The 13,762-nt window shown below is 37.1% G+C and overlaps 1 protein-coding gene across 1 annotated transcript in view; it reads left to right on the top strand.

The window, feature by feature from the left end:
- The first annotated feature begins 1,102 nt into the window (after positions 1 to 1,102).
- The window catches only part of LOC148941297 (SEC14-like protein 2), a 38,373-nt gene continuing 25,713 nt past the window's right edge, over positions 1,103 to 13,762 (top strand). Inside the window, 1 exon segment of the mRNA XM_089104090.1 lies at positions 1,103 to 1,227. Coding sequence (XP_088960216.1) covers positions 1,186 to 1,227 — 42 coding nt within the window. The 5' untranslated portion in view covers positions 1,103 to 1,185.

The raw sequence follows: 13,762 nt of genomic DNA, 5'->3' as shown, positions 1-13,762 counted from the left end.
GATTTTACTAATTCAAGCTTTCCTCTCTTATTTTAATGCTGGTTTTAATGGAGTGTTGCACTCTTTCATTTGAAAACTGTTTTTTTTTTATGTTTCAGCAGTTTTTTGGAGGCAAGCTTTGCTGGGCAATTTTTGCGGGTTAGTTTTTAACGGTCCAATTTCTTTTTAGAGTAAGTTCAGTACAGTGGCGTAATTTCGTCAAAATTCGGGGGGAGGGGGTAAAGTTGGGACCAGTTTTCCATAATCATGTGAAAATGACAGTAAAAACTAAAAAAAGCCATTTAGTACCATAAAGGTACTATTTAGTACTATAAAAGTAATATAAAGGTAAATATGTACTAAAAAGACTAATCTTTTTCTGTTGATACGTGAATTATGTAGGTTTATCTTAGTTTTGAGAAGATTTTGGGAGAAACTAATTTTCTGTTGGGGGGGGTGAAAGTGATGGCTGGGAGGGGCAGTTGCCCTCCTGCCCCAAAGCAAATTACGCCCCTGGTTAATTATGGCTACTATTTTTGGTAATTTTCTCGGTGCGATTTTTTGAAAATCTGAAGAGCTAGATTTTGAAGGATCAGTTTTCCTGAATTAAGCCTTCCTTGGGGTTCAGTTTTCCAGGGACAAAGTTTTTCCGAGGCAAGTTTTCAAACGGCTAAATTTCCAACGGCAAAGTATTCCTGGGGAATAGTTTTCCAGGTACGGGGTTCTTAGGGGTAAGTCTTCCATAGCTAAGTCTTTATGCTATGATTTTATGTAGGTTATAGCCAGAGACAGGATGTATAAAGACGGTCAGGGCTAGTGCCACAGACGACGGAATTAAAGCCACAATATCTTGCACACCTCGAAAGATAGCGTATAATCCCTTTGTTTAGCCAGGTACTAAGCCTTTAGGGAGTTTACTATCAGAAACACGTGTCTTGACGCATTAATTTACCCAATAATGTACTTAAAAGCATAACAAAAGGGACACCTTCCAAAAAAAGAGTAGTTTACCACGTGTTATAAAGCTTGTAAGTTAGATTTATGAATGGCCAAAGAAACGATTAAACAACGTTGCATAATTATGACACAGCGAGAGTGATCTTTCGTTCTCGAGCAAAGAAGTGATACTAGTGGTAAAATAGCGTAGGTATGATTAAGCCCGACTTATCTTATGAATGAATATTAGTTTTCGTACCGTTGAAAGTAATGAGTGACTTGGGAGAAGAAACTAAAAGGAATATTAATGAGGTAAGCTCTAATGGACTTTGGTAAGGGCCTACGCAGGAATGTATTGTGGGCGGGGCAGGGGCGTAGCTCCAGCATTTTTATTGGGGGAGGCAAGAGGGTTCTACATCCGGAGAGTCAAGGGGCACGGGCTATATAATAATTTTTCTCTCCAAAATGTATTATGTGAACAATATAGCCTACATAGGGGTAAAATTCCAGATGATGCACTTTTGGCTAACTTGAAAAGTATTTGACCTAGGTGAATGGGTAAATATTTACCAAATCATATTATTGAGTTAAGACTAAAGTGAATATACCACTCGATGCCATTTTTTATGCTCTTTACGAATATAATAATCATTTTTGTCGGAAATAATTCTATCCCCCACCTCTATATATACCAATTCAGGGTATATATTTGCACATTAGGGAGGTGGGTGGGGGGAAAGTTTGAACTTACCTCTCATTTACATCAGAAATAAAAGTACCTCCACCCCCCTAATGTGTAAATATATACCCCGAATTGGTATATATAGGAGTGGGGGTTAAAATTCATTTCCGACAAAGATGATTATTATATTCGTAAAGAGCATAAAATAAGGCATCAAGTGGTATATTCACTTTAGTCGTAACTCAATAATATGATTTGGTAGGTATTTACCCATTCAAAATACTTTTCAAGATAGCGAAAAGTTTATTCGTAAAGAGCATAAAATAAAGCATCGAGTGGTATATTCACTTTAGTCTTAACTCAATAATATGATTTGGTAAATATTTACCCATTCAAAATACTTTTCAAGATAGCCAAAAGTTTATTCGTAAAGAGCATTAAAAAAGGGCATCGAGTGGTATATTCACTTTAGTTGTAACTCAATAATATGATTTGGTAAATATTAATTGTTGAATGAACTGATCCCAAACCTAACTTATGTCTGGGGAGCTTTTTTTAAGTCAGTGGCTTTCTTGACACGGTATAAGCCTAGAATTGGGGCTACTTTGGCAACTAAAAAAAGAGAACCTACAGAAGTTTAGAGAGGAACTAAGTATCGTGTCATGGAAACCAGTTTATGAAGAATCTGAAAGTGCTTCTGCGGCATTCGTTAAGTTCATGGACACATTGCAGCCAATATTTGAGAGAACTTGCCGAGTAAAGAGCATAAAGGTGAGAAAAAAGGATCCCTGGAAACCTTTGGTAACTATGGAGCTACTAGACTCAATTAGAAGGAGAAATACATTGTATTTGAGTTATTTAAATAGTAACCATAGTCAAGATCGAAATGAATTTAAACAAATCCGTAATAAAGTAAATCGGCTAAGGAGGTCATGCATCCGCTAATATTATGGAGAGACATTTAAGGAAAACAAAGGCAATACGAAAACGACTTGGAATATTATAAATGAAGTCGTAAATAAGAAGTAAGAGACCGAGATTCCTCCTAGTCTGATCTTTGATGGTAAATTTGTTGAGGGAAATGACAAAGTGGTAATTTGTTTGGTAAAATTTTTTCTAAGATTGGTGAATCAATAAGTGAGAATCCGTACGATGAAAATAATTAAATTAATGAGATGTTTAGTGATGAAAGGGGAGTTGGATTGGAAATGTCTGCAGATGAAATTAACGTTGAAGAAATAAAACAGATAAAAGGATTGGTAAAATCAAGATCTTCAGTGAATGATGGAATTCATCTGAAAACGTTCAAGCATGCTATGGCATATTTGTTTCCTTGTATTGTATTTTTGATTAACCTTTTTTTTAAAGAAAGGTGAATTTCCTACTCGGCTGAAAGAGGCAAGAGTTATTCCGCTTCACAAAGGGGTTCATAGATTGATTCGTCTAATTGGAGGCTGATTTAAATATTGCCCGTATTTACTAAGCTGCATGAGAAAGTGATGCATCGACGACTTAATAACCATCTGACTACTTACGGTTTCTTAGTGATACCCAGTTTGGTTTCAAGAAAAACCACTCTGCAATAAATGCAGTCCAGCACCTAACAGATTTCATCAATGGTGCTCTCTAAAAAAGTGTACTGGTACTTTCAGTATTTATAGACTTTAGAAAGACTTTTGACACGGTGGTTCATAAAATTTTATTGCGTAGGCTAAGCCGTTTAGGGATCTAGGGGTTTATTCTTATCGTTTATTTTATCGTTAATTCTGGTGTGCCTAAGGGTTCCGTGCTTGGCCCACTTATGCGTTTTTATGTATCAGGTGCACTGATAACGTCTTTTGCTGATGACACGGTGTTTACGATTACAGCTACTTGTCTGAACCAGTTAATTGAGAAGACAAATAAGGCCCTCGCTGAATTGATAAGTTTTACAAATTCTAGTTATTTGGTAGTGAATATTTCAAAAACAAATTTCATGACATTTTAAAGAAATGAAGTTTCCTGTATTTTAGATAATAAGATTATCTTTAATGGGGAATTTTTAAAGCATGTAAATGGTGTTCAGCACTTAGGCTGTAGTCTCTATTTTAATTTAAGTTGGAAATCACATTGTGATTTTGTGGCAGTTAAACAGAACATTTTCCAAACAGAACTTTTTCAAAGAAAAGTAAAGAGCCGTAATAAAAAAAAGACAAGCAAAAACATGGACGTACGGTGGGAGGGGCAGGAGGGCTGCTGTCCCCCCTAGAACTTAAAAATTTACACTAGATGTGGCTGAAAAAGCAGATGGTTGAAAAAGCAGAAGGTTGAAAAAGCAGTTGAAAAAAGGTAGAAACTTTCCTGGCCCACATCCTCTTGACATCTTGAATATACTCGTATCTTAATCCATTAAATTATTCAAAATTGTTTTTTTCAAACTTTGTTGTAATGGTTTGTTTCTTTAAATAAATGTATGTTAAAATAAGGTCCAGGGCCGTATCCAGGATATTTTTTTTGGGGGGGGGGATACAAAAAACTTAAAAAACGCATCGAAAATGTGTTTACATTCATTTTTATTACGTTTTTTACGACTCGGACAAACATTTCTAGGGGGGGGCTCAAGCCCCCTACCTCCCTCCCCCCTGGATACGGGCTTGTCAAGATCATTCACTAAAAACAGTTATGTTTTATTGTTTGCTAAAAAAAGACGTCGCGAATCTGTACAACCAGATTTGTTTCCCTAATTTTTGCAATTGTCTTAATGGAGGGTAATTTGGTTCTGAAATTTTAATGAAGGTGCTTACATCGCCTGGAATTTTAAGACAAATCAGGCTAAAATCATATTCTGTCGTCTATTTCTACGGGCAATAGTAGAGATGCCATAATATCTCCCAGGACTCACCCGTGCTGCCACCTACAACTTTTTTACATAATTTATTCAAGGATTATCGATCGAGTCTAATGGGGGTCAAGGTCAATGTTGTTGTTGTTTTGGGCACGCGATAGAGTCATTAGGAAGAACACGTGGTAAAATGATTGCGTAATCAAAGTTTGTCAATGACCTAATTTTCATGATTGATTTATTTCTTGTTTCTATGTGTAATAATTCTTGGACAAAGGTTGCAAATGTGCATTGAATTATAACGGGAACAATGTTATTGATCTAGGACTCGAGGGGAAGTGAATTTCCGAGAACTTGATTGCGTAATCGAAGGGGAGGTGGATGTCCGAGAACTTGATTGCTTAATCGAAGGAGAAATGTATTTCCGCGAACTTGATTGCGTAATCAAGGGGAAGTGGTTAGAGCTAGCGAATCAAGGTTAGTTTAGAGTTGGCGGTTAGAGTGAAAGGACTGAAAAATGAATAAATTTGAGAAAGAGAGACTTAGATTAAATCTAGTATTTATTGAAAAACATAGGATTTTGGATGATGATTTTCTTAAGTTATCTCTCAATCATAAGATATTCTCCGAAGGAATACTTGACAATATAATGAAAACTGATTCTCCCCCATTGGACTATTGTATGAAACTTTTAGAATGTGATTCAAATGCTTATAGCTAATTTATTGATATATTAATTGAAACAAGGCGGAATAACATCGTAGATAAATTTTCACTGCCGATGTACATGGCTCTTCCATCGAATAATATAACGTCACAGAGTTACTCCTCTCCCCCTTCCTCCACTTTGACCTTATCGAGCGAGGATGATCAGTTTCTTTTTATCTGTGAGAGAGTTGATCCCGAAAATCAAAAAAATGTTCTATATATGCCCATTGTGCTTGTACATTCTTGGCAGTTGGACTCAATACGAGAATTGTACAATTATTGATGACTATAGTGAAAAGTGTAAATTATGTAATCCTTGCAAATTACATAGAGGCTATGCAGTATCAATTAAAGGATGTAATTCATGTCTTGAGGAGGTGTTTGACTCCCACCCTAGAGGGCACCTGTGCTCCAATTGTCACAATGATAAATGCGATCAGTGGGAGAATACTTACCCCCCTATGATTGGAAAGAATCCTAAACGTGATTTTAGTTTATTTCTACGGGATTGGTATCGTCGTGGATTAAAAGTATTCTGGGAAGAAGAATCTTGTCCACAATTCAACTGTTGGGGTAAAAAGACAATCTGGTTTCTACGTCATCGCTGTGATGACACTGCTTACTATGACTATAAACCAAGTGATTTTTATTTGGCAGTCACCGAATGTGATTCACCACTTGAAAACACTATGTGATATTGGTTCAAATAGACAGATTGAAACTCGTGAATTTCATAATATGAATGCAAATAGTATCATTGACTATGCAAAGAGATATGACAAGAGTGAAGCAACATTGTACTGCAGAAAATGTGACCCTTGCTTTGTACTCAATCAAGATCAATATACAGTGAATCGAAATGATTTACCAGCATTAGTAATTCACGACAGTTGTCTATACACCGATGAAGAAATCTAAAAGTAAAAATTTAAAGATATTGGTTCACATATACATTTTATTAATAAGCAAATTCACAAACATTTTTTAAGCACTTTGGACTTAGGGCACTAGAATCAATAATAAATACACATGTAAGTATATTTTCCACTAGAAAGTCATTCAGACGTGGGTTGTCACTATAAATATTGAAAAACTGCATGTAAGTATAACCCCGACATCGGAACACAAAATATAGTAGTGCGTGGAAGCGACAGCTTTTAGTCTTTAGATCCTGCACCCTCTTTTGATTTTGAATAATAGTTTTCCCACTGCTCTCAATATAGTTGCTGATGTGAGATGTGTAGAATGTATAGGGTAGACCAAGAGGATCAAAAAATTCAATCGTCTTCGTCGTTTGAAAGATGCATAGCCAATGACCCGTCAGTACAGTCGACGGACTGCTATTAACAATAATTAGGGTATTGTTGACGCTTTTGATTTTTCCTAGATAGTCTGAGGGTAGACAATTGGATTTGTACTGGGACATGTAGGAGTCCAGATTAAATACATTGATTATTTGACTGGTGTTCATGGCGCCAAGTCTAGTAGAACACTGCCTTCGGGAGTGATTTCCCAATAGGTTTTACATTGATTTAGTGAGATCAGGGCAATACTCACAGCTAATGGGTTTGAATATGTACACTCTAAACGCATACTCCCCGTACGTACTATGCTCATATCCTGTGCGCCAGACAAATCCAATACAATAATATCATGTGTTTCAGAGAACACATCTTCGGTTATACCATTTTCAAATAGTTGCGAATCATGATCTAGGGTTTGCATGGTCAACTCATACAATGTTCTATAGGATTTATCAAAAGATAGATTGTAGAGTGGGATACCATTTACTTTGCACACAAGAGATGAAAGTCCAAACATCTCGAATTTATGTGGGCATTCAGTCCATGATCCTATTGCACAGGTGCTTTTTACAAATGCCAATGCACGTTTCGAGGGGATTTCGCAATTGATAAAGGATGAATCGGTGAATGTGCGTGACCCTATGGCAATATGACGTTGATTGGTGATTGTATGAGGAACAAGCAGTTTAATATTATTTCCATTGGCTCTTAGTTTTTCCACGGCCAAAGCAACAGAACTCATAACCTGCTGTTTGCGTACATGGAGTAGTGCTAAGGTGAGGGAGAGACTTAGATCAGTGGTTGTGGTAACCTGTTTTCTCAATATGAAATTGAAGGGTGATAGCATCAGTTTTTTATCTACTATAAAATTGGCCAGTAGCCATTAGAGTATATTAAATAATTAATAGTATATTTTTCCAACTAGATGTAAATCACTAGTTGTAGCATTTATAAGTGCATCTGTACTATCAGTATTAGTAATATATTCATATCCATTGGAGGCGCCTCTCAATTCCTTGTATGACTTGGGTGTCATCAGCATGAATTGCATATAGCTTGCATAGTTTGATAAATTATTGCTTGTGCTCACCAGCGTGCCGTTGATGTAGACACTAATTTGACGAAATAAATTATGTAGTATACAATTTTCATAGGATATCCCATCGGCTCGAACTGGCATTGTATTATCAGATTTCCGGACTTTCATTTGCAAATCTATAAATGTCGAAGACATGTTCATAAATTAGTCTTCATTGGACTAAATTTGAAAGTGGATAATATTGGAGAGGGGTTGTAGTGGATAAAATTGTTCATAGTATCCATGCTTGACACTCACATCAACATTTTCGGCATTGAATAGATTCAATGAGGCGGTGATTGAAGGTTGAGAATCCTTATGTGGCAGGTAGGACATTTTAAGAGAAGAAATCAAGTTTCTATCTAACAATTCTCTTCCTGGGCCTTCTGTTTACACTACATGTCAGCTTTTTCCTTCTTTTCTTTGACAAAAGGGATGATGTCTTTCGTTTCCGTCCTGAGTGGAGACTGATGAGTGATGCATTGTTTCTTGACCTTTTTAAGCCTTTACCATTTTGTTTTAATTTCTCGCCAAGGGTTCGCAAACTGGACCTAAGATTTTCCGTAGCACTTTTTTTAAAATCCTTGCCAGAGCCCCAATCGTATAGTGTAGAGGATGCAAAATCTGTCGCAGCCGGTACAAGATATTTTCTAGCCAGTGGTAGTGAAGAGCAAAACAACTTAGCAAACCAGCTGCCAAGACCGTAGCCAGACATTGACGAGCGACCCTTGTAATAGTCCATTCCATTGCCCTCTGTTCTTGGGCCAAGAATGTTAACATAGCAGTCAATGTCAGGACAAGTGAATACCACTTTTCTATTAGACATCTTGCTGTTGAACGATGGGGCGAAAATGACATGTAATCACAGCCAAACCTTTTGAAATTGCTATGGGATCACCTAATTCAGTTCTTAGTGTTAACTGACAGAGTTCCAAATAGGATGTGTTTACGGGGATATACTGCAGTTGCTTTATATTGTAGTTATGGACATGTTCTTGGTTGGTTTTTCGTTCAAGAACTCGTAGGAGGGGAACATTTGAATTACCAACCCTAGATCTTTCCACAAATAAGGCATAGAGAAATATACAAGTGTCCGTGGAGAAGGCAGGCGGGTAGTCAGCAAAATGAAATTAGAGTTTCCGGCACTTTTACCATTGATTGTATTGAGCTTAAAGCCAAGCACCTTCTCTTGACTATAAGATAGGGTGATGGTTTTATCTGCAGAAGGTGGAAAATAGCAAACATTAACTTCCACCTTTTAGTGGTTTCAATAAATTTATCCTTTTTTACGAGCGAACAGACCTTGATTGTGGGTGCAACCTAAAGCGTACACGCTATTTGGCTCCTCGTAGGATAATACAATATATGTTTATCCACATTAATTTATTTTTTCATTTGTATCTCGATGGTTAACGAGTAGCCAATAATCATCCTGATCGTAGATGAGTGGCCAATCGTAGGGTCGAGCTTTTATGCTGCATTTATGTTCCCTTCTAAGGATGTCATAAGTATTTCTAAGAATACAATCGACAAGAGCCACTTCATACTTTCCGTCAAATTTAATGGTGGGGGAGAGTTTTGTCCAAAAATCACTTGTTTTATTCAGATCATTGTAGAGAGGATCAGAAAAATTGGACTTGAAAGTCACATAGAAATCATTGGGCATTGTTAATATCTTCAGCACTGACCCAAGAATCAAAATCCAAGTTGTATCCTAGCGAGCGAACAAGTAACTGTTTCTTACTCCTAAGAGTACGTCTCTTTATCATCTTTTCAATTTGGTAACGATCGCTAGTGTTTTTAACTTTTTGCAGTTCATAGTCGTAAAAACCGCCGAGAATCTCAGCATCTTTGGAGTCTCCCAGTACGTAAGTTGTGGGTATGGTGTCTAGAATTTTGTATACTTTAAACATTTCAGTGCTTCATAAATATTTCCCCTTTTCAAAAATATTGGTGGTTCTATTAATTCGAACAGTATCACCAACATTGAATTTCTTCTTCTTTTTCTTCTCATTGCCATTGGAGTATTGCTTTAGAAAAGCATCAAATGTATTTTCACTATAATGAACATCCCGAGGGCTAGAGTTGGACAATGATCGATGTGGTCGATGGTTGTATATCTGCATGATTTTATCTAAATCATGAATAAAAGCAGATGTATTTTTCAATGTACAATATCTTGAAATTAATAGACGGATCGTTCTTATTAATCGTTCAACCAATGCAGCCTTTATCGGGCTGTGACTATGATATAGTGTTGTATTATATTTCAAAAGAACCTTTTGCACTTGGGGATTAACAAATTCACTGCCGCGATCCGATTGAATTTTCCTATACGAATCCTGTTGGAGAATACTTTCTATACTCCGAGAAACTTCAACACCACTTAGTGAACTCAACGGGCAAGCAGATTCATAGCAAATAAGTGCCCTGTGTGCAATTAAAATCGCGGGTTAGGGTGCATTTTAGCGATGCTTAACCGTATCTAGAGTTAAGAGATCCGTTTGCAGTATAATCCGAGGGAAAAAGTCGTTAGCTTGTTGATAGTGCTTGCTGCGAAGCCTGTGATTTTGATGTAGTGTGTAACTTGGTTCATTTTCTAGATACTCTTTTGCATTTTTCAATGTGGTGCCGGAGACAACTCTAGAAAGAATGGTGGGGGAACTTAAACTTCCCGCTTCACCAATATTTCCATAGACACCTTTCAGAACTTCATCCATTTTGAGCGTAAACACGTAGTGTAATGTCCACTCCCATTTTGCACACTGGAGAGTGAATCAATTCGTCTTCGCTTTTGACTAGCAGTCACAGGTGTTGTAAAATCAGTGGTGCTAGTATCTTCAAATATTGAATCTTCTTCTTTTTTAAATGGTGTTGTTGGAGAGCTATATTCTCTTAGTTTCCTTAGAATTGGCTTATTGCCAATAAGACTTATGGGAAATTTTGATACACTTAGAAAGGTGTATAGATTATTGTCAAAGGATAAAAGTCCTTTACGTTTCGTTACCATATCACAAATTAAATCAACTAGATTATAACTTTTTCCCTGAATTATAATTCGTTTCCCTGTGCTGTCGACTTGAACTTGATCACCAGTTTCAAACACGAGATACGATAATACTTTTTTACTCTGTTCCCGATAGGTCAGTGGCAATAGATTTCCAATTTTCAATACAATCGAAATTCAATTCCTTCTCCTTTGTCTGTATAGAATCTTGAGGAGATGAAGAGGGATCAGTGGCGGGTCTCTCGCGATAAGGTTTATGTTTCTCCATGCGTCACAAAGCATCTTGAAGTAAAAGCAGTTTTTTATCGTCGGCAATATTCTCATCATTAATGAATTTGTTTAGATTGTCTTCAAAATGTTCGACGGGCGAGAGGAAAAGTTCAAATGGTGTCAATTTATAGGGTTTTGCCATCTAGAGAAAACTGTTTACAAGACCTGCAATTATTGGCAGTAAAAGTGTGAAAAAGCTACCGCCCGCTTGAAGGAGCCGTTTTCTTTTAAATTTGTTTCCCTCGTATTTAAAATCCAAGGCACGTACAGTGGAACAATGTTGCTTTTTCCGTTTTCTAAAACCATCTGGCAGTTGAATATTGCCCTCAGGTAAATTTAAACAAAGTTCAGATATTAGATTAATGAAATCATTGTTGACGCCATGGTTGAGTATAGCCTTCCTAAGCAAGGGTTTTGAAGTACTCAAAAGGGAAAATAAATGTCGTTGTTCATTTAGTTTTTTCAGTGTTATGATGGTAACTAATAGGCTTTTCTACTGTTCTCCAGAAGATATACTGTAATTTGATTGTCAAAACTGTTGGTGACTACACGTAGATCCTCGGGCGTGCTCTTATTAAGATTCAACAAAATGTAACCGTATGGATTGCTTGTCGCCTGAGTGTACGCAGACAACATAATTTTTGGTGTGCGGGGGTATATCTTTTTATTGAGAGTTATGAGCGAGCTAGAATCACGCACGACTCGATAGATAATATAGATAATGAAATACAAACCAAGGGTTCGCATACATTTGCTCTGATGAAACAGATTGTGTAGAACTAGGGTTATGGAAATGTGTTCATGATGAGATCGGACAGTGAACAATTGTAGCATTTCCTGTGAGAACTTTTCAATGGATTCAGCCAAATCATCAATAATCAGCCACGAGTTCGGTTGAATACTATTGAAAACATCAAGTCCTCTAATGAATTGTATTGGTATGGTTGTGGTAATAGCTTTTATTTTATCATAGGACTCTTGCCAAATACTATAGCAATAGTAGATTTTCTTCGGTTTTTCCAAAAACATTTTATCGCAATTTTGAATTATTTTAGTTAACAGTGTTGTTTTCACCGACATTGAGGGCCCACACAGAAATGATCTGAAGGCTGTTTTAAATTGATACATGCTGTTGACAACGGTCGGACTATGACTAACTGTAAATCATATGTGTCCAATGAATAAGTAGTAATTTCCCCATAGATCTATCTATTCAAGAACAACAAAAACAATATTTCATTGCAACATTTATTACAGCAATATGAACACTTGTTCAACCTTACAAAATTTCATGGTCAACATTAAAACTCTATTTATTCAACATGAACAATGATAACACTTTATAAATAAACACTTATTGTCTTTAAACACTTTTCTATACAACACCTTTGTCCATCTACAACACTTTTTTGTACATCAACACTTTTCTGTACAAAAAAACACTTTTTGTACAACACTTTTCTATACATCAACAAAATACACTTGGAACTAGCACAGTTGAACATTACAGTGAATTTAAAGGTAGGAAACCTTTTGGTTTAGAGGGGGTCCAATGCATCCCCATATCCTCAACCAATGATCGATTGTAGGGGCTCAGCGAGTCCCTGGTCACTGGTCGATTGATACAGGGAAAAACAAAATCTTTGACAGAGTCGTGAAGGGCCAGCGGGATTTGACCATCAATTTAATAGAAACCTCCGTGCGACATAGTGTCGTCGATGGTTGCAATCTTGGGGAGCTCGAAAGGAATCTCAAGCCTTTGATATTTCCCATACGGCAAAGTGTAACGAGATCGTGCTGAGGGTTCTAACAAGTTCATGTCCAAGAAAACTGCGTTTGACTTTACACCGGTGCTTTGTCCACTCAGTTCAGTTGATACGATTCATCTCCCATGAAAAATATGTCCTCCCCTCAGTAGTCATTCCACAGCCTGTTTCCTACATTAGTCGTCGCTTATGTTTCTGTAATCCCTGAGTATTTTAAAATTAAAACACATACCAAATGGGGTGTGGACAACTTATATCAACTGCCTTAACCCAAATAAAAATAGCTTTTATCTCTAGCAGTGATTACTATCTAAAGTACAGTATGAACGTCCCTGTCAAAGTAGATTTTACAAGCATCACACTAATTTTTACAATCCCCCTTAGCCCACACCTTCTTGGCAAACTCATACTCCTCGGCTCTGCATTCACTGTTGGTCAGTGAATTGTGAAAAGCTTCAATTGGAGGTAGTTTCTCCTCGCTTAAGCGAACAGTAATAATAGCGCCAGAACAGTAATAATCATATGCATATACACCTTTGCTGGTTAATAGGTCATACATTTCACTGTCTGGAAAGTGCTGTTTAAGCAAGGGAAAGCTATCAAAATTGTCGTTTTTCTGCACTTCAATTAGTTGACTTAAAGATTTGGGGAAAAAACTAAAAGAATCTAAAAACCTAATTTTATTACAGCACGTACGCCCATTATCCATAGCCTGCCATTTAAGTTCAAGAAGCACTAACATCTCGGCCGATTTGGGAATAATGTTATAGGTCAATGAAGTATTCACCCATGGACTATCTACTCCCCCACCCTCCCGATGCATACGTGCCAGTGCCTGTAAAATAAATTTTAGGTCATAATTAGAATTATGGATAAAAACAGGGATAAAAAACTGTTGGCTAACATTTAAATTACATGATTGATGTGCTACCCCCCAAAAATTCCTACCCCCCGATGATAATTCCTGCCACAAGTGATCATGGTCTCTGACTGTTCCACTCCCCCTCTTTTCCCTTTAGTTCCCGTATCCTCCTCTACAAACTCCCCCGTACAAACCCAACATATTTTTTGATTTTTAATCGCGAGACGATCCTCTGCAGACAGCACCATTGGATAATGCGTATTTCTCAAACGAGAAATAGCGCCATTAGCCCTGCCAATCAGTTTAGTCAATGCCTTGACCATGCACTCATCCCCCTAATACACTATCT

This window comes from Artemia sp. Qi Xiang Cuo, chromosome 18, assembly GCF_049724085.1.
Source record: "Artemia sp. Qi Xiang Cuo chromosome 18, ASM4972408v1, whole genome shotgun sequence".
Lineage (NCBI taxonomy): Eukaryota > Metazoa > Arthropoda > Branchiopoda > Anostraca > Artemiidae > Artemia > Artemia sp. Qi Xiang Cuo.
This window is presented reverse-complemented; position numbering and strand designations above follow the sequence as displayed.